At 44.0% G+C, this 19,773-nt stretch overlaps 1 protein-coding gene across 5 annotated transcripts in view; it reads right to left on the bottom strand.

Moving 5' to 3' along the window:
* NAGA (alpha-N-acetylgalactosaminidase) overlaps positions 1-18,634 on the bottom strand; it is a 33,714-nt gene extending 15,080 nt beyond the window's left edge. The window contains exons 1-9 of one of the 5 annotated variants that reach the window (XM_035126675.2): positions 18,509-18,634; positions 14,696-14,874; positions 11,960-12,134; positions 8,487-8,664; positions 7,666-7,760; positions 5,932-6,093; positions 4,238-4,435; positions 3,360-3,503; positions 1,001-2,277 (exon numbers count right to left, since the gene is read on the bottom strand). In XM_035126675.2, coding sequence (XP_034982566.1) covers positions 2,095-2,277; positions 3,360-3,503; positions 4,238-4,435; positions 5,932-6,093; positions 7,666-7,760; positions 8,487-8,664; positions 11,960-12,134; positions 14,696-14,850 — 1,290 coding nt within the window. In that variant the 5' untranslated portion in view covers positions 14,851-14,874; positions 18,509-18,634 and the 3' untranslated portion in view covers positions 1,001-2,094. Of the gene's footprint in view, positions 1-1,000; positions 3,504-4,237; positions 4,436-5,931; positions 6,094-7,665; positions 7,761-8,486; positions 8,665-11,959; positions 12,135-14,695; positions 14,875-18,461 lie in introns of those variants that run through there. The other 4 variants (XM_035126677.2, XM_035126679.2, XM_035126673.2 and 1 more) reach the window with 4 other exon arrangements.
* Between the last annotated feature and the right edge of the window lie 1,139 nt (positions 18,635-19,773).

Genomic DNA, 19,773 nt, shown 5'->3' with positions numbered 1-19,773 from the left:
GATTCCCTTTGAGTTCAGTTATCAAGGGAGATCTGGGGTTTATATACAAACAGGGGAAAAAATCAGGTTTAGAAAGACGTGAGGCTTTCCAGAGCTTGGCACACAACATTAATCATTCCATTTTAAACTGCTACTCAGTTCTTTGCCGTTTATCTGATTCCTATAAAATATACTTAGGTGGATAACCTAAGACAAAAACACCTTGACACAAGCAGAAAGGTGGTTTTATATGGTCGCTTTTCATTTTGACAAATATCAAATGTATAAAAATGATTGCAGAAGGTAAAATGATAGTGATGACAGCTGGCTCATCAAGTTGTAGCCTATAATATTCATGTTAGATTGTGGCTGCCACCAGTTTGAAACACCTTTGGTAACCAGTAGTTTTCATCTCTATACAGCATGTGCGGGACCCTCCGTTATCTGTAGTCAAAGGAGATGCCGAGTTCACTGAACCCTAATTTGAATATGCCTGACTAAGTACCATTGTGGATCCTAACAAACTGCTGCAAAAATAATAGCTTGCCAATGGAATCTGCTCCTGTGCCTTACTTTGATTAGCATGCTACTCCTGGCTTTTTTAAAACAGCATGTTGGGGAAATGCTCTTAAAACAGATTATAGTACTAAATCTACTTATTTTGCATATCTCCCTTCCCCTTTACAGATGGCAGTAGGAAGATAGGGGCCATCCTGAAATCTCACCCAAAGTTACTGCCTCTTTTGGATAAGGTTGCCCTTCTTAGATTCCTAATTTCTGGGGTGTATTTTATAGCAGCTTTATCAGTCCCAAAGGCTTCTTCAACTCCAGTTCTGCCTCTGTACAACAGAAGTTTCCCACTGCTACACTTCCACCGTTTTTACCTCGTATAAACATATTGAATAAATAACCACCCCATAACAAAAAAAAAATTTGGTGGCTCACAAAGAGTAAACGAAATGAAAACTTAGGCTAAAATGAACTATAACATTTTTTTAAAAAGTTAAAACTGAGGATGAGATTATAAAACAAGTCTTTATTTTATTTCACAAAATTTATATATTGCTTGATTGTTTTTTTTTTGAAAAAAACCAACCCTGATTTAAAGTCATAAAAGACTTGCATGAACATCTGTGTGTGCAATTAATCCATATATACATGTGTTTCCCATATCAGTTTTGTAATAGGTGAAGTTGTGTTTAGCCCAAGGCATAGCCTCTGAATAACAGGTATGGCATAGGGAAGGAACAGAGGAGGTGTGTTGCCTTTGCTCGTAAGTTTCCAGACACATCTTATTGACCACAGGAGATTGAACTAGATGGATCTGTTGTCTGAAATAGAAGGGCACTGATATTCCTAAAACCCAAAACTATGTTCAGCAACATGATACACCCTTCCTGAATGCATGCAAGCCTATTTTGACTGTTTCTATAAGTTGCCTTGCTGATATGCTAGCTAGCATGTCAAGGAAAAGACGTAACTAGATACCTCTGACCTGAGATACTAGCTTTCACAATTGGTATTTAATCTTAGGACTCTCGGCATGCAGAAAGGATCATAAGAGTAGTGTCTACAACTATACATTCAGATATGTGAATTGCTGTTGTGGGTTCTAGTAAGTCTTGGATACGGATAAGAGTGTTTGGGTGTCTCTCCATGTGCTCCACCATGAAACCTAACTGCCCCAGATACTACAACAGGTAAAATACTTGCATCATGGAGGAGAAAAGAAAGAAGAAAATGGTTAATTTGAAACTTAATCAGATTTTTTCAGGCCAATTTTGGAAAATCCCAAGCAAGTTAGTTTTCACTGACATATGAACACCTTAAATTTCCATATACTGTTTTAAGATGATCTAAACTTATATTTCCAATGATTTCAAAGCATTTGGCTACCATTAAGGCTGCAACTCTGTGACACCAGTAAGACTTACTTCCAAGTGGATCTATAGAATCAGGCAGTAGCACCTTGAAGATAGATGGTGCGTTGTCTCTGCATGTGTAAAATCCCCCCTTCTGACCTCGCCTACCTACCCCACTTTGAGGTGCCATCAGCAATACAAGGGGAAACACTTTCACACCTGGCCTGGCTTGCTAGCGATTGGCCCTTTGGCATCACATGGCAGAGGGATGGAACTTCCTGGCTTCAGGCAGCTGCTTCACAAAGCTGGAAGCCTGGCCGAGGTACATTGTTGGGTAGACAAACCACATGACTACTCCAGAGGGGTTAATGACCACTGTGAAGTTATCAGCAGCCTTCAAGCCAGTGATAATTTGACCACTGTACACATCTTGCGCCTGAAACAGAAGGAATCATTGTGACAGGACATCGTTAACTCTGCATACAGTATGTATACAGTCGTACCTCGGGTTACGAACACCTCGGGTTACGAACAACTCGGGTTACGAACTGCGCAAACCCGGAAGTATTTCCGTCGTGTGTGTGTGTGCAGAAGCGGCGCGCGCGCTTTGCGCAAAGCGCAAAAATAGCACTTTGCACATGCGCAAAATGGCGGTTCGGGACTTTTTGGGGTTACGAACTTTTCGGATTACGAACTGCAACCCAGAACGGATCGTGTTCGTAACCCGAGGTATTACTGTATTATATACAGATAAATGAACATGGATACATCTGCCTTGAACATACCGGATATACTTACTATTTCACAGCCACGATAGCAGACAAATGGAAAAGTGCTATAACCACCTACAAGATGGATTTTAAAATGTATTAAGTGCTTTGAATAGAGCCACACTGGTGTTGCTTCTCTGCATGGCTCACAGATTTGTGATTTGGCTATGCAAATGTTTGTCTTTTGTGTTTGGGGGCAGACAGCGGAGTTAAAATTAGCATGGTGCTCTTTACCCATGGTGTGTTTGCCCCACAGAGCAGCCTTCACCACAATTTACATTTTTTAAAGGTCACCATGTCCTTGCTGCTTCTTTTACCAGTGAGCTTTGCATTTGCAGCAGTGTCGAGAATACTACTACACAGCAAGCTATAATGCAAACCAGAAACTCGCCATCACCGTTTGTTTGAGGTGGAGGGGTGGCACAAAACAATGAGATGGGGAATTAAGTTTTCTATCATTGCTGCTCTATTGTGTCTATCCACCAGGCCTCATCCAAGGTAGGCAAGGGGAAGATGAATGCTAGAAGGAGGGGCCTCAAGGTTGGAAAGCTGAGAGTGAGATTCCTCCATGGTAATGCGGAGACTCTTGAGACACACCATTAACATACAGGTTCTTGAAGGTGATGTGTGTGGAGTCTGCACCCCCAAAGGCCTCCTCCCTCCCTCTACATAGGACAAGAAGCAGCCCTGCTCGTGCGCAAGGATAGGGACTAATCCAAGATACTGATAAGCCTTGTCTTTTTCTTACCTCATACACCGCATTCTGGGTAAAATTGAAGTGGGCAAGGGATGTGGTGTAGCGATACGGCATGTCTGTCCTCCGACTGAAGAAAACCAGAGCGTTAGCTGACTGGGAAAGGGGGCGCAGGAACACCTCTATGCGAGATTTTTCCTACAAAAGCAGATTGAAGAGTTATGTGCCAATAACAGGAACGCTCCTCTGGGACACAAGGAATTTAGGAAGCTGCCTTATACTGGATCAGGCCATTGGTCCATCTACCTCAGTATTATTTACACAGACTGGCAGTGTTCTGGAGATGCCAAGGATTGAACCCTGCAAATGGCTAAGTGGTTGGAAACGGGGGGTATTGTTACCTATAGCAAACAGTGCTCAGTAAGGTCTAAATTGTAGGTCTACTGTAAACACGCTGCAGAAAAAATGCACAAGAGTCTAACTGCACCCTTTAATTCTAGTTACAGGTAGGTAGCCGTGTTGGTCTGAGTCGAAGCAAAATAAAAAAATTCCTTCAGTAGCACCTTAAAGACCAACTAAGTTTATATTTTGGTATGAGCTTTCGTGTGCATGCACACTTCTTCAGTTTATATTTTGGTATGAGCTTTCGTGTGCATGCACACTTCTTCAGATATCTGAAGAAGTGTGCATGCACACGAAAGCTCATACCAAAATATAAACTTAGTTGGTCTTTAAGGTGCTACTGAAGGAATTTTTTTATTTTGCACCCTTTAAGATAATTTGCCTTGGAAGAAAGTCAGGATATAAAATGAAACTACCCACATTTGGCTCAAGTTATCACTCAGATCGAAAAGCAGAAGACAGCACTCCCAGCTTCAAGGGTTTGTAGACTATGCTTATCTACTGAGTTACAGGATCCAGTCCTTCCCTACCTGAAGGATTCTGCGTCCTTGAATTCCTAGGGGATCTTGGTTAATTTTGATCATCAGTTTGTTCTGTAGAATTTCTCGTGCTTGCTCAGAAATGGTACGGAGGTCCGTGGACATGAAAAGGGGAGCAGCCATCACAGTCCATAAGGCCATCTGGGAGCGGGACTGTTCATAGCTGAGGCCAAAGTTTCCAATGATTAGCTGCAGGACAAAGAAGGAGGTTAAAACTAAGGGTGAGATTGAAGTGAAGGATGAAAGTAAAAGGAGATGATGGCTCGATTCAGAGAAGGCTCTAGTTCAGTATTTGTCAACTTTGCTTCCTGGGATGCTGCTGGTCTACAACTTCCATCATCCTCAGCCAGCTTAGACAATGGTCAGGCATGATGGGAATTGTAGTCCAATGCCATCTGGGTACCCAAGGTTGAAGAACTTTGCTCCAGTTCACCGAACAGAAATAAGAAAAGCTAGTTCACTTCTCTGTGATTGGGCAGACGTGTTTCTTTTTTCCGGTCACCAAACCTGCATTAAAATCTATAAATATCTGGTTTAAAATTGCAATACAATTTGCTTTGAATTGGAGGATGTGAAATATTAGTCTCTCTCAGCAGCACTTCTGTACAGCATGTTCTTAGAAATGTTGTTTTAAAAGGAAAATTGGAATATTCTGCATGATTTGTGGTGACCCTCTGTCCCCATTGCATTCCCTGTCCCCCCCAGTGCCAGAGCCTGGGTCTTCCTAGCAATAGTATCCGGGTCTGATTAATAATGGAAGATACAGGCTGTAATGATGGAAGAGATGTGAATGAACCAAAGAAAAAATGGGAGTTTGTGCCCTGTGAACAGACAAGTGCAAGGTAAAGTCCCCACATCTAGTCCAGGTGTTGCATGCACAGGCCACTAGGACTATATCAGTGGCATGCAGTGAAATTTTTCATAGGGGAACAGTTAGGGCCAGAGGTGCTAGCTTGCGAGGGGCATGTGTGTGATGTTGTGAAGTCCTGATGTCGCACACATGGGCAATGCGCCTCCCTAAGCCAGGCAGAAGCTTCCTGGGCTTTGGGAAGGAGGCACCAGGCGAACGATTAGGTGGACTAGCATAGTTCCCAATGACCGCACGCCACTGGACTATATGCACATCACCAATTGGACATGTTTCTAAAGATGTTCCAAGATATATTTAAAGGGACCAAGTACACAAGTCCAGAAAGGGGCTGCCATGCACAGCATCCGGGGAACCTCACGGTTTCCTGTAAATTTTGAAGGCTCGAAAGAAAAAACCTGAGAATGGGTGGAGACTGGTAAACATTTCACAAGCCCCCAAAATCTGTATGTTTGCATGAAGATGAGGGATTTCTTGGGGGAGGGAAGTTCTGTGTTGCAGAACTCTTTGACTCTCCACACCTTGCAGAATAAATGATGTTTATTTGCAAAACATTTAGAGGTCACAGAAGAGAAGGCGTAAACAACCCAGGGTAGAAGGATGGGCATTGCAGTGGATTGAAGGATTCCCAAAAAGAAACACAAAAGCCAGCTAAATCACTTAACTTACAGGCTTCGGAGCCTTCTACGCAAGATGTTGGGAACAGAGGAATTCCTGCCAACAACCGTCTCTGCTGCATCTTTCTAACTTTAGAAATCCTGAGAGTCTCTCTCCCTCTCTCCTAGCTTTCATGTTAAGCTCCTCAACTCAGCATTACCATGTCTGGGTCGTTCCAATGGCCAGGGCCAGATACTGGCTGAAGTACATCCTGATTGACCGAGAACCAATCCACTATGGAGAGGACACTCTCCCAAGAGTCTTGTATATCACCATAGTTTCGCCAGAGATTACATATGTTTGCCAGGAGTGTGTAGTTCACCTGGAAAAAAATGTGAAATGGGTTATTCACCAATAGAGCTGTACATTTTACCCTTTGGAGAAACAGAGGGCAAGGTGTGCAGTTTTTCTAGCGTTAGAAATTATGAGACCATCTCTCTTCTAGTTTCAATGTTAACCTCCTCTGCTCAACATCACCATGTCTAGGTCACTCCAACCTGGTGCCCTCCAGAAGTTTTGGACTACAATTCCCATAAGCCCCAGTCAATGCAAAAAGTATGGGGAAACTGACCACAAATGGTAACATTGCACCCTGAAGGAGTACCCCCAAAACAGGTGCTGCAAGATAGGATTATCAACAGATAGAAAGAGTGCCGATAGATGATCCAGCCATGCTATTTTCAACTGGCCAAGTAGTCCTGCACTCTGTGTCCCACGTGGCCAACAAGAAGCCCTTGGGAAACTCACATTGGTAGATAATGTCCTCCTCTTCTTTTCCCTAATAGCTCAATGTTTCTCAAACTTGCATCTCCAGCTGTGGTTGGACTACAACTCCCATCATTCCTAACTCGCAGGAGCAGTGGTCAGGGCTGATGGGAATTGTGGTCCAAAAACAGCTTGAAACCCAAGTTTGGGAAACGCAGTTCTAGTTACTGTACTCCACTGGGACAAAACCACTCAAAGAGAAACCACTTGGGGCTAATTTACACTGTAAATAAAATAAAAAGCAGAGTGTGTGTTGGACTTAGGTCAGGGAGATAGTTCTTAATCCCTGGTCACCCATGAAGCCTACTGGAGCTAGTCATCAACTACCAACTTAATTTACCTCACATAGTTATTGTGAGGATAATATAAAGGTAAAGGGACCCCTGACCATTAGGTCCAGTCGTGACCGACTCTGGGGTTGCAGCACTCATCTCGCGTTATTGGCCGAAGGAGCCGGCGTACAGCTTCCAGGTCATGTGGCCAGCATGACAAAGCCGCTTCTGGCGAACCAGAGCAGCACACGGAAACACCGTTTACCTTCCCGCTGTACTTGCACTTTGACTGCTTCAAACTGCTAGGTTGGCAGCAGCTGGGACCGAGCAACGGGAGCTCACCCCACTGCGGGGATTCAAACCGCCGACCTTCTGATCGGCAAGCCCTAGGCTCTGTGGGCTTTGAACCCACAGCGCCACCCGCGTCCCTGAGGATAATATAGGGGGAATCAAAATAACCTATCCTGATCTTGAAGGAAAAGAGACATAAAATATAATACAGTAGATGTTGTCCTGGAGGCTTTTTAATCTACCCCTCCCCTAGCCCCTGTGGCTGCCTTTGTGGACATGGAATGATGAGTCAGGGAGGACCGAGGTCTTGCTCTTTGTCAGCTGAGCTGTTTCCAGAGTGCTTCCAAAAGTGTAGCACAAGGTCAGGCTGGAAGTCCTGCCTGTCTCTTATCAGCTTCAGAAACACTTGATTGGTGGCCAGTGGTGGGCATAGATTTGCGGATCCCTGCTCACGCCACCCAAATTGTCAAAATGGGATGGGAAATTTCCACTCAGAAATTCTGGACATGCTTTAAAGGACAAAGGAGGTGGACCTTAGCCCCAAAGCCTCTTCAGCTAGGCCTCACCTTGGGTGGAAGTCCCCCTCGATAGGCTGGCCAGCTACAGGAAAAGGCAATTGGGCGGCCTGTTGCGTTCAGAGCACTGGACATTCTAGGATAACCTTTGAGGGATAAAGAATATTCATAATTTGAAAACTGAGCAAGTTGCAAGGGGGCAGGCATGGAAACTGGAAAACAAGAAAATCTATTTGGGTTCCAAGGATAATCCTGGTGAGGTACAAAATGCCGTCTCCTGTATTCTTGCCCTTGTGATGACTTGGATCCAATTGAAAGCCCACAATAATAAACACAACATGAGACATACTGTGATATATATATATCAGAAATCAAGTTATTTCCCTCCCCGCTCCATTTTTTAAACAAAAAAAAATGCCTTTCAGTTAACATGTTTTAAAAGATGCCCATGATTCTGCTTTAAAAAAAATGTCTAGACATAACATGATATCCAGTGTTAGTGGCAGAGCAGACCCACTGAAATCAATAAACTTGTTTACTGATTTAAATGGGTCTACCTTGACGATGACTTAGATAGCACCCTTATAACACGATTGTATTAAATTCAGATTTCCTCTTAAACCATATTTAAAAATAAAATAAAATAATGAATGACACCTTGTGTAACTAACATTTATATATATATATATCTGAGAAACACACACTTCAAAAGCAGATTTGAATAAAAAAAAAATTATCAGCAAATTGTACCTACCCTACTCAAGATCAAGCAGCCGGGGTCGGTCCAGGCCAGGGCCAGGCAGGATGGAGATGGAGCACTGAAGGGGGCAGGATAAAGCTAACAGAGGCAAGAAGGAAGCCTCAGTCTTTACCTTTAGCCTCCTGACCTGCTGAAGAATAGCAGCCATCCAGCTTCAGCATATCCACTCCCCACTGGGCAAATGTCGAGGCATCTTGTTCAATCCGGTCCAGCGTTGTGCCGGGATACCCTTCACAAGTATAGGTGCCGAAGTCACCGTAGATACCAAGCTTCAGCCCCCGGGCATGCACCTATGAAAAGAAAGAAGAAATTGAAAGATGGACGGGAAACTCCCATGGACAAACTGTAACGTCGACCAGTCAAAGCAGCTGGTATGTTGCTATGCTTGAGTGTCTTTTCCCCCATTTTTAATTTATTTTTATTCTATTTCTACGCCGCTTTTCATTCAAATCAATCCCAAAGCAGCTTACAAACAAAAGATAAAAATAACATAATGAAGCATCTTGACGAATACAGCATAAATCACATAAAATACTTAACAAATCAAAATTAGCAAAACCACCGCAAATCACAAATAAAACAATTACCCTCTATGTAACACGGTTAACAAAACAACTAAAAAAATAAGCTGAACATCACAGTTACACCAAAAATCATATTATAGGATTCACAAAGTACTACAGCGTTCATATCTATAAAACAATATTAACAGCATAAAAAAAATTAGCAACAAAACAAAGAACCTGTTGAATTTGTACACATGCTCTCCCTTCTGCCATGACTCATAAACTTTCATTCTATTCAATGCATCAAAAAACACCTGCACATAATGTTCCTGACAGCAACTCCCTTCTGAAGGATCCTTGAGATGGAGGTGGTCAGCACAAAGACTCTCTCCCCGCACATCCTTTCTGCCACTATGACACTTCCATTTTCATAACAGAAAAATGGAATACCAGAATAAGACTAGGCTGCAATTTGGAGGTTAGAGGATACTCTGGTTTGACTCTGGTATGTGTTCAACTATGATTAAAAATATCACTAGTTAACATAGCTACACGATAAGTGAGGGAATGATAAAATACTTGTAAAATCAGATTAGACCCTTAAAACCTGTTTCCAGTTTTCTTAGGGGAAAACACTTTAAAATTATTACACAGATGATATATATAGGTAAGGTAAAGGGACCCCTGACCATTAGGTCCAGTCGTGACCAACTCTGGGGTTGCGCGCTCATCTCGCATTATTGGCCGAGGGAGCCGGCGTATAGCTTCCAGGTCATGTGGCCAGCATGACAAAGCCGCTTCTGGCAAACCAGAGCAGCACATGGAAACGCCGTTTACCTTCCCGCTGTAGTGGTTCCTATTTATCTACTTGCATTTTGACGTGCTTTCGAACTGCTAGGTTGGCAGGAGCTGGGACCAAGCAACGGGAGCTCACCCCGTTGCAGGGATTCGAACCGCCGACCTTCTGATCAGCAAGCCCTAGGCTCAGTGGTTTAACCACAGCGCCACCTGGGTCCCGATATATATAGGACTTCCTTGCAAATGTCAAAAATGTTTTATTTCCGCATCACTAAATTGTTTGGAGGGCTTGCAATAAACTTGGTACATAATATCATTTATGATGGATTGAATGGCAGTTAGTGCAAGATTTTTGGAATTCAATTCTGACAGAACTATTAGTAAAGAAACAATTGTTTGTTGTCCAAAATTAACGTTACTGTATATTTTTGATGATACCAATGTCAAAATAATTGGCCTCATGTAGGATCTTGGCAGCAGAAAGTTATTACAACTCTGTGAAAAACAACCCACAAGCTTCCACTGGATGCTTGGCACCACTCACTCTGAAATATAGCTAAAATGGAGAAATTTCCTCATAATTTCCCCACCTCTCACTCGCAGCCCATGTTCAGAGCTTAGGGGACCCATATCCAGTACATGCTTTGGGGCTGTTTCGCACAGGACTTTTCTCCTACGCTCAGCGTAGCTCAGAACAAAAGAATTAAGCATTAGAACAAAAGAATCATAGAATCATAGAGTTGGAAGAGACCATGAGGGCCATCTAGTCCAACCCCCTGCCAAGCAGGAAACACCATCAAAGCATTCCTGACATATGGCCGTCAAGCCTCCACTTAAAGACCTCCAAAAAAGGAGACTCCACCACACTCCTTGGCAGCAAATTCCACTGTCGAACAGCTCTTACTGTCAGGAAGCTCTTCCTAATGTTTAGGTGGAATTTTCTTTCTTGTAGTTTGAATCCATTGCTCCGTGTCCGCTTCTCTGGAGCAGCAGAAAACAACCTTTCTCCCTCCTCTATATGACATCCTTTTATATATTTGAACATAGCTATCATATCACCCCTTAACCTTCTCTAAACATACCCAGCTCCCTAAGCCGTTCCTCATAAGGCATCGTTTCCAGGCCTTTGCCCATTTTGGTTGCCCTCCTCTGGACACGTTCCAGCTTGTCAGTATCCTTCTTGAACTGTGGTGCCCAGAACTGGACACAGTACTCCAGATGAGGTCCGCTAGATCAAGCCAATGGCCCATCTAGTCCAACATTGTGTTCTCACCGTGACCAACCAGATGCCTGTGGGAAACCCTTAAGCAAGCAGGACACAAGCACAACTCTCCTGCCCTGTGGTTTCCAGAAACAGGTATTACTGCCTCCAACCACAGAGGGAGAACACAGCCATCATGGCACGCAACCATTGATAGCCCTCCAAGTTAGGGACCATCACTGCCTCTTGTGGGAGTGAGTTCCACAGTTTAACTATATGTATTCCCATGACTGCAGAAATGCAAGAATGAGCCAGGTGGGAACTGGATACAACTCACAGCAATATTTGTGATTTGGACAGCACCTCCCTGGGGATCCCCCTCCCATCAGATGTCAAGGAGATAAAGAACGACACAAGTTTTAGAAGACATCTAAAGGCAACCCTGTATTGAGAAGTTTTTAATGTTTGATGTTTTATTGTTTTTTATATGTTCTGAAAGCTGCCCCGAGCCAGATGGGCGGGGTATAAATACTGGTAATAAAATGATGATGATGATGATGGCGATGATGATGATGATGGGCAACTCTGCTCCTGAATCCAACGGCTGTCTGGTTCATATTCTGCTTCTCCACATGACTAGGTCTGGGGATGATGGCCCAAGCAACTATTGTTATTACCATTTTTGCCACAATTCAGGTGGGCCCTGAATCAAGGATACTAGAATTAAATGAAAGCTGCTTTTGAACTTAAATGAAAGCTGCTTTTGAACTGGATGGAATGTTCTGCAGGCTACTCTGAATAAGGAAGTTGAATCCACTGAAGGAACAGGACATTGTTCCTTTGGGGACTCGTGATTTTAGGAGCCAACATTTCACAAGTTTTTTAGTCCTCACTACTGATGGCTAGAAGGGGATTCTTGTTGATTGACTGGTTGAATTTATATACCGCCCTATATCCGCAGGTCTCGGGGCAGTTCACAGATTAAAATCGAAATATAAAAGCACAAAATACATTCTTGAAAACTACGGATGGGAGATGACCCGGATCTTGCTTCACTATCAGGAGTTATGGATCACTCACGTAATCGGCTAAGGCTTTGATGCCGCTAGGGAACCTCTCAGGATCCGGAATCAGCTGCCCTGTTGAATCTCGCTGTTTTGCCATCCAGCAATCGTCTATATTGACATACACGTAGCCCAGCTCCCTCCAGCCGTCTGATGCCAGGCGATCCGCCATGTCCATGAAGAGTTTTTCACTGCCCGACAAAGAGAAAAGCAAATTAAAAACAACATCCAAGTGACCCTGAACTCTTTGTGGCCACAGGGGAGCAACACGGAAGAGACCACCCACGCAGGGCTGTACATCCACGGCAAGCATGCCATTGCCAGTTTTCACCAACAGGTGGCAGGCTTTGCCCATGAGAGCTCCCACAGCTGGACAACAAATTAAAATGGAAGTTTCGTATTGCATTTCATATTTTATTTTATGTACTTAATGTACAATAACAAAACTCAACTCCCTCTCCAACGGTTCTCTTAAACCCGTGCCACTGCCACTATTCAGTCTCACTTCTTCCCTCTGAAGACTTAACTCACCGATAACTGTACAGGCACGATACAAAGACAGTCAAGAGACAAATGTTAAATTTAACAAAGCTGTTTATGTTTATTTATTACAAGATTAAGTCCCCAAGCTTCCTGGTGATTTAAATATAGGATTGTTTCTCTAAATGAGTATATGCTTTGTCAACTTGTTGCTGCCACTTTAAATACCAACTGCTTCTATTCAACTATTAATGTTAAACTAAGACAGCTTTAGCCAGTTTGCCCTTTTATCTTCTCCACCTCAGTTGTGCCTGTCACACACAATAACTGAAGGCTGTGCTGGAATCCTCTTTTTCCAACCCTTTACTGTGGGTTTGTCTTGCTGTGCCCCAAGTATGTTCCCTCTGGCTTTCCTACCAGACACCGTCTAACTGAAAAGTCTAAAGTTTCACTTAGCAAGTGAGTTAGGTATATATTCCTTCTCTCCTTCTTTAGCATACTGAGAATTTGAACATACAGATGCCAGTTCAGGCCTCAAGCAACAGTTAAACTAACTTTCTCTGGACCAGACAGAAAACTTCCCACATCAAATACAATGTACATTACAAATAAATGTGTGTTACAATGCCAGTGTCAGAATACAATACACAATATTAAATCTTTATTCAAACAAACAAGATTTCTTAGCAAGCACTTGAACATAATGCTATATTATCCAGCAGTGCTCTTCCTCATGGTGAAGATCCTTCTAATGTTTACACAGAAGTAAACTCCATTCAGCAAACATCCCTCCCAATGTAAAACATAAACTCGCTGCCCTTTTATTTCTCCACATTGAACATAGCAGTGATGATGGCAGGGGGCATGTGCCTGGTCCAGGCATCCCCAAACTGCGGCCCTCCTGATGTTTTGGCCTACAACTCCCATGATCCCTACCTAAGAGGACCAGTGGTCAGGGATGATGGGAATTGTAGTCCAAAACATCTGGAGGGCCAAAGTTTGGGGGTGCCTGGCCTGGGCGGTGGGCCCTGTCATGTAGTGATTCTGTAAGCAGGTATCGCTGGGTGGGGCCCCTCTGGCAGGTGGCAACAATTAGTCCCCAAAGTGGGAGCAGGTGATGGGGCTGGCAGGCTACCAAGATTCCCCAGCCCCTATAAATATTCAAGTTAACCTGCTGAGGGGAGGAGAGAAAACATCATGGATGAGACTGTTTGTTTGATGTTCTGTAGCTGGTGCAGAGAAGATGTCAATAAAGCCTGATAACCCATTTGGTGCCTGCATGTGAGTGATTAGTAGCTTGGAGGGAGGACTCGGGAAAATGACCCCCTCCTTGACAAGCCCATCAGAATTCATCAAGCCTCCCACCAACTTTTGGGGGTTTTTTGTTTTTGTTTTTTGTTTTAAATGTACAATGACACCTTGGTTCTCAAACGCCTTGGTACTCAAACGCCAAAAACCTGGAAGTAAGTGTTCTGGTTTTCAAACTTTTTTTTGGAAGCTGAACATCCAATGCGGCTGTCTGCCATTGTTTCCCGGGCACCTGCACCAATCAGAAGCCTTGGTTTTCGAACATTTCAGAAGTCAAACGGACTTCCGGAATGGATTAAGTTTGGTGCTTTTTTTTTGCTATTTATTCTGCGTCTTTGTTTTTGAGGCTTTTTCGGTTAATTTGTTTTTGTGACTGTGGAACCCAGTTGAGCGACTGATTGACTGATTGTGTGCTTGCGGAAATGGATAGAAGCCCCCCCCCCCCCCCATCCAAACAATGACTATCATCAGTGCAGGTAAGAAAAAAATGATAATTTTTATTTTTATCATCTACAATACAGTACTGTCTTAATTATTTTATAGTACAGTACTTTGATTATTGCTTTCATTTTATGGATCAATGGTCTCATTAGATAGTAAAATTCATGTTAAATTGCTGTTTTAGAGGTTGTTTTTAAAAGTCTGGAATGGATGAATCCATTTTGCATTACTTTCTATGGTTTTGGAACGCTTTGGTTTTGGAATGGACTTCCAGAACGGATTAAGTTTGAGAACCAATGTACCACTGTAAAGTTGAAAAGTGGAGAACAGCTAGTGGGTATTCAGATGGCAGCATAAAATAGGGATGGGCGGAAAGTAAAATGGGCATTACTCAAAGTATCCTTCCTACAAAACAGATCCAGCTTTGTGTGAAATGCATGGGGACTTCACTTCTTTCTCCTACCCTCCCTTGCCCCTGCTGCACATGTATAAGCTGCAGAGCTTCCAAGGCTCTTCCACTTACCTGACGCAGTTCTGTGGATCAGTCTTGCAATCAATATTGCAACGGAATCGTTCCCATGCAAGCCACCCCATTGGAGGCGTCCTCATGAGCCCATTCTCCAGAGCCAGGGAGGTGGTGACTAAGGCTGCAAGCAGTACAGATGCTACGAGCCTCATGACTTACCGATCAATAAATCAATGCTGCAGAGTGAGAGCAAATATTCGTTTTCAGTAAGAAGCTTACTGACGGTAACAGCAACCCCACTCCACAACACTCCGCTTATTGCTTCACAGCATGCTTCAGTGAAATGAGCAAGTCTCTGATTAACCATTGCTTACTGTCATGTCCAAACCAGTAAATGATGGTAGACCTATTTCGAACAAGCTGAAATCTTGAACTGCCTCAGATTGTGATTTAAGATCTTGTGCTTGTCTCCAAAGATGATAACCCTAGTTCCCAGGTGTAGGATAGAACACGAAACTACATTTCACTGAGATGGATCATGAAGGGATGAGGGAAGGGGAACAAAGCACTTGTGCACGTCTCAATCTATTAAGCAAGGGTGTGATTATCCGAGGACACCGAGTTCTTCCACATTACCTGCACGCAGTCCCCTACTTGTACAGTACAATCAGTTGTCCAACGTGATCTAAACTTACAGTACAACACGTGACTCAAAGTGCTTTCATTCCATCCAATGGCCACTAGCTACTACCAGCACAATGCTCTTCTGTGAGCTATCAGATATTATCTAGATCCCCTGGCTTTCCAATCTGCATAGCCCTTGGGAGGATATAGCTCAGTGGAAGATCATTTGCCTTGCATTCAGAAGATCTCCCAGCATCTTCAGGCAGAGTTGTGAAAGGCTCCCTGTCTGAAATCCTGGATAGCTGCTGCTAATCAATGTAGGCAATACAGTGCTAGATTGGTCAGACCTGGTATGAGGCAGCTTTGTATGTTACAGCCCTGCAGTTCATCATCATATATGCCATCAAATAAATATGATATTCCAAAGCTTGAAACCACAGCACAAGGCCAAAGCGCATATTGACAAGCAGCCTTGGTCTCAAGGCCAAATAGGTTTGTAAACATCGATGGGAGGTTAAAGAAAGGCATGATGCAGCTGTAGTCTCTCCTTGTATAGTGTCTAGTTTGTAGCTTGCAGTTTAGGGATTTCTAGGCATGACCTGCCCCAGTTTCTGAAAGTTAGACAAACATCTGCCTGCAAGCACATGACCTACCACTGAGCCAGAGCCCTTCTTCAAATAAGGGTGGAGCGGGAAGTGACACGTGCAGATAATATCGGACAGTATTGGGAAGCAGTGGTAGCTAGTGGGTTCAGGATAGAACGCCCAAGTTTCAGAAAATTGGACCAACTGGCACAACAGCTACTGAGACAGAAACTGTTTCCCAATGTTCAAGATTTCCGGTGAAATGTTGTCCATAATATGGCCTAGCTGCCGTGTAGTATAATCTATGCTGCCACAACCCTATTATGCTTGGCTGCAGAAAGAACAGGGAACTATGCAGTTTCTAACATGGAGCTGTTGCAGTAGCTCCCCCAGCTGTTACAATGGCTGCTACATAGCCAGGTGGTCATCTAGAATGCAGATACATATATGCCTGGGCTTCAAGGAGTTTCAACCCCCACCTTTCTCAGGAGGGGAAGAGTCAGCACAGTGGAGCAGTTGGGAAGCTGCATAGCTTGTTTTACATTCCTGGCAAGTAAAGTACATGGGTCACGCCTATTTGATCATCCCTATCCAGCCCACTCCCCATCAAGGAGACCACAGCAGTCTTGCAAATATGGAAATGCTAAGGAAAACTTGCCCTCTTTATGAATCTCTATAAAGTCCTAGGTTATTTCAAGAACAAATCTGAACAATTAGCAACATTTTCTCTTCTTTATATCAGCTTCAATGACCCATGTTAAACAGCTGGTTTTTGAAAATTATCCATTATTCTTGTTTTTTTAGTTCAGAGTTTTGCCCACTTTATTGCAAGAACTCCAAAAGAGAGTCCATGCCTTGCCCAGCCTAAGATATTTTCTGCCCCAAATAGTCGCATCTGGAAAATCCAAGAGATGCACTCCCAGAATTATCTGCAGCTTGACAAAAGATCCTGGGGGCAACTTCTTGACTCTCAAGCTGCTTCAGTGCAAATAACTCCCTGGATTTCTGGTGTAGTTGGCCTGATCCTGAATATAATTTCAGTTTCAAATTGCAGCCAAAATTATATGAGATGTTTAATCCTGAAAGGGAGCGAACTATCACTTAGGCTACTCAACCACACTGACATATGATCCAGGTAAATTCAGCAACTCTAAAGAGTAGACTATGTCAAAGTTTTTTAAAAAAAAAACTGGGGGTGGCCAAGGAGTATTGAGGTTGCTCCTGGATAAAAATAATTTCCCTATTATCCTTTGGATAATAAACTCTGTACTCAGATAAGAAATGACCTTGAGAATCACTACTCCTGGAGTGAGACGTTATTATGTTCCAGCATAATGGAGATAAAATTCATTTTAAATAAGATCAACATTTGTGCAGCTTACATTTTTTTTATCTCTTAGCTGCTGAGGAGCAAGTGTTGTGCTTAAAACGTAGCAGTGTAAATGCAAATCCATCTACTGCTAAACATCAGCTAGTCAATATTTCACAAGTGGAGCCTTTCTAGAGTGTGGAACAGACTTTCCAACCTGCTGTCCTCCAAATAATTTAGACTACAGCACCCATCAGCCCCAGCCAGCATGGCTAATGGTCAGGAATGATGGGAATGGCTGGTGTGGAGCAATTACCATAGGTGGAATTACAGAGCAGGAGGCATAGCTGCCAAGTTTTCCCTTTTCTCACGAGGAAGCCTATTCAGCATAAGGGAATTTCCCTTTAAAAAAGGGATAACTTGGCAGCTATGGCAGGAGGATTCATGTGTTCCAATCAGCCACTGCTCAATGCAGGATCCGCAGTGCAAGAAACAACTACAGCAACAGCCCTAACAGCCCTAACTTAATTATCTCCATTTACCTAGCATCTACCCCCTTTCCCCTGTGAAGGCAGCCAGCTCCCAAGGTTTAGCTGAAATTTACTAGCCCTGCCTTCTGGAACAACAGAGAAGTAGTTTAGAGTACAGGCAACAAACTATTACACAAATATAAGAGTTTGAAACACACACATACATTACTTGGCTATTCTAGGTGGGTCAAGAGCAGGCATCCCCAAACTTCGGCTCTCCAGATGTTTTGGACTACAATTCCCATCATCCCCGACCACTGGTCCTGCTAGCTAGGGATCATGGGAGTTGTAGGCCAAAACATCTGGAGGGCCTCAGTTTGGGGATGCCTGGTCAAGAGGATGCAGAAGTCAGTCTGTATTTCAGATGTCACTTTATGAGATCTTGCAGCAGCCTTTCCCAACCTGGTGCCCTCCAGATGTTCGGAGGGCTGTGCTGGCTAGAAATAGGAGTTGTAGCCCTAATAATCTGGCGGGCGCGATGTTGGGGAACACTGCCTGGCAGGATCTTTCCCAAAATGCAGTTAAGAACTTTGCTAAAGGCAAAACGATGCATTGACGTGGGGGTGGGGGTGGGGGTGGGAGGAAGCATGACTACAGTATTATTGACTGTTCACACTTTGTGTTGTTCCTTGTCACGTTCTGGAGACAAGATTCTGATCGCAGAGGAGACATTTCATTCTCAAGAGAAACTGGTAATCCCGGTAACCTCCTCCCCCTGCTCAGCTCCCCTGTCCCCCTCCTGTCTCCCAGCCGGGGAGCCCCAGCAAAACATTCACCTCTCCAACTCGCCAGACAACGACTCCCGGTCAAATCACGCGCTTACCATGCACGACTTTGAGCCACAGTTGAGCATAGACGACCACACCAGGTGCAAGGACGAAGGCTTATGAGAGAGAGGCTGCTGCAAACCGCATGCTTCCTGCTTTCTACTGGTCATATGACCAGCTCGTGAGTCCCGCTATTGGCGCCGAGGGTTGTTGGCTGCAAGCAAATGAGGAAGCAGCGGCAGCAGGAATGAGGAAATGAGGAAGCTCGGGGATGGGCGGGGTGGGGGCTCAGTCGCCTTGCTAATGGTGGCATATATGGCAAAGCTTACTCAGCGCAAGGGAAGACGGAATAAAGGACTGAAATTCGTGCATCTTGCCCCCACAATAATAAATATCGCTCCCTCTATACCGGTACCTCCCTCTTGGGGATGCCATACGTCCGGTTATCCCGGACATCAACGTAAGCTAGTCAATCGAAAAATCTCGGGGTTTTTGTATTTAAAAAAACCAACCTCAACATGGGGTGTCCTTGTTTTGACTTCTTGAAATACGCCAACCCTGCCAGGAGACACTGCCCTTTTCCAGATGCTTTAGCAACTTACCCGCCTCAAAACTCCCTCTCCCCTCTTTATTTCTTTATTTTTGCGCAAGGCGGGTGTGGGAGCATCATCTTCTAACTAAAAATAAAATAAAATGAACCCTCGCCTCCGAAGTGATCTGATGAGGCGCCCATCACATTGCCTCAGGCGGTGGCTCCTGGCTTTTATTCGGCATTAAGCATCCATCCAGGTAAAACAAGCGTATGATTAAAACTCAAATCAAATTGGAGGTGTAACTATGTAACCATTTATCCAAATCAGTGGATACCAAAGCAGTTCACAACAACCAAAACTGCGCAATCATGCAACATTCCAATAAAACATTAAATCAACGTCAGCCAGAAACGGAAGGTGCTGGAATTCCGGATTACTATCTGGAGAACTTCGGCAATGTGTGCGCGTGCGTTTTTAATAGTGTGGTTTGCTGATCAGAAGGTCGGCGGTTCGAATCCATGCGACAGGGTGAGCGCCCGTTGCTCTGTCCTCCCAGCTCCTGCCAACCTACCGGTAGCAGTTCGAAAGCACGAAGTGCAAGTAGATAAATAGGTACCACTCCTGCGGGAAGGTAAACGGCGTTTCCGTGTGCTGCTCTGGTTTGCCAGAAGCGGCTTTGTCGTGGTGGCCACATGAACTGTAAGCTTTACGGTGGCTCCTTCGGCCAATAACGCCAGATGAGCGCCACAACCTCAGAGTCGGTCACGACTGAACCTAATGGTCAGGGG

Source organism: Zootoca vivipara, chromosome 10 (genome assembly GCF_963506605.1).
Source record: "Zootoca vivipara chromosome 10, rZooViv1.1, whole genome shotgun sequence".
Lineage (NCBI taxonomy): Eukaryota > Metazoa > Chordata > Lepidosauria > Squamata > Lacertidae > Zootoca > Zootoca vivipara.
This window is presented reverse-complemented; position numbering and strand designations above follow the sequence as displayed.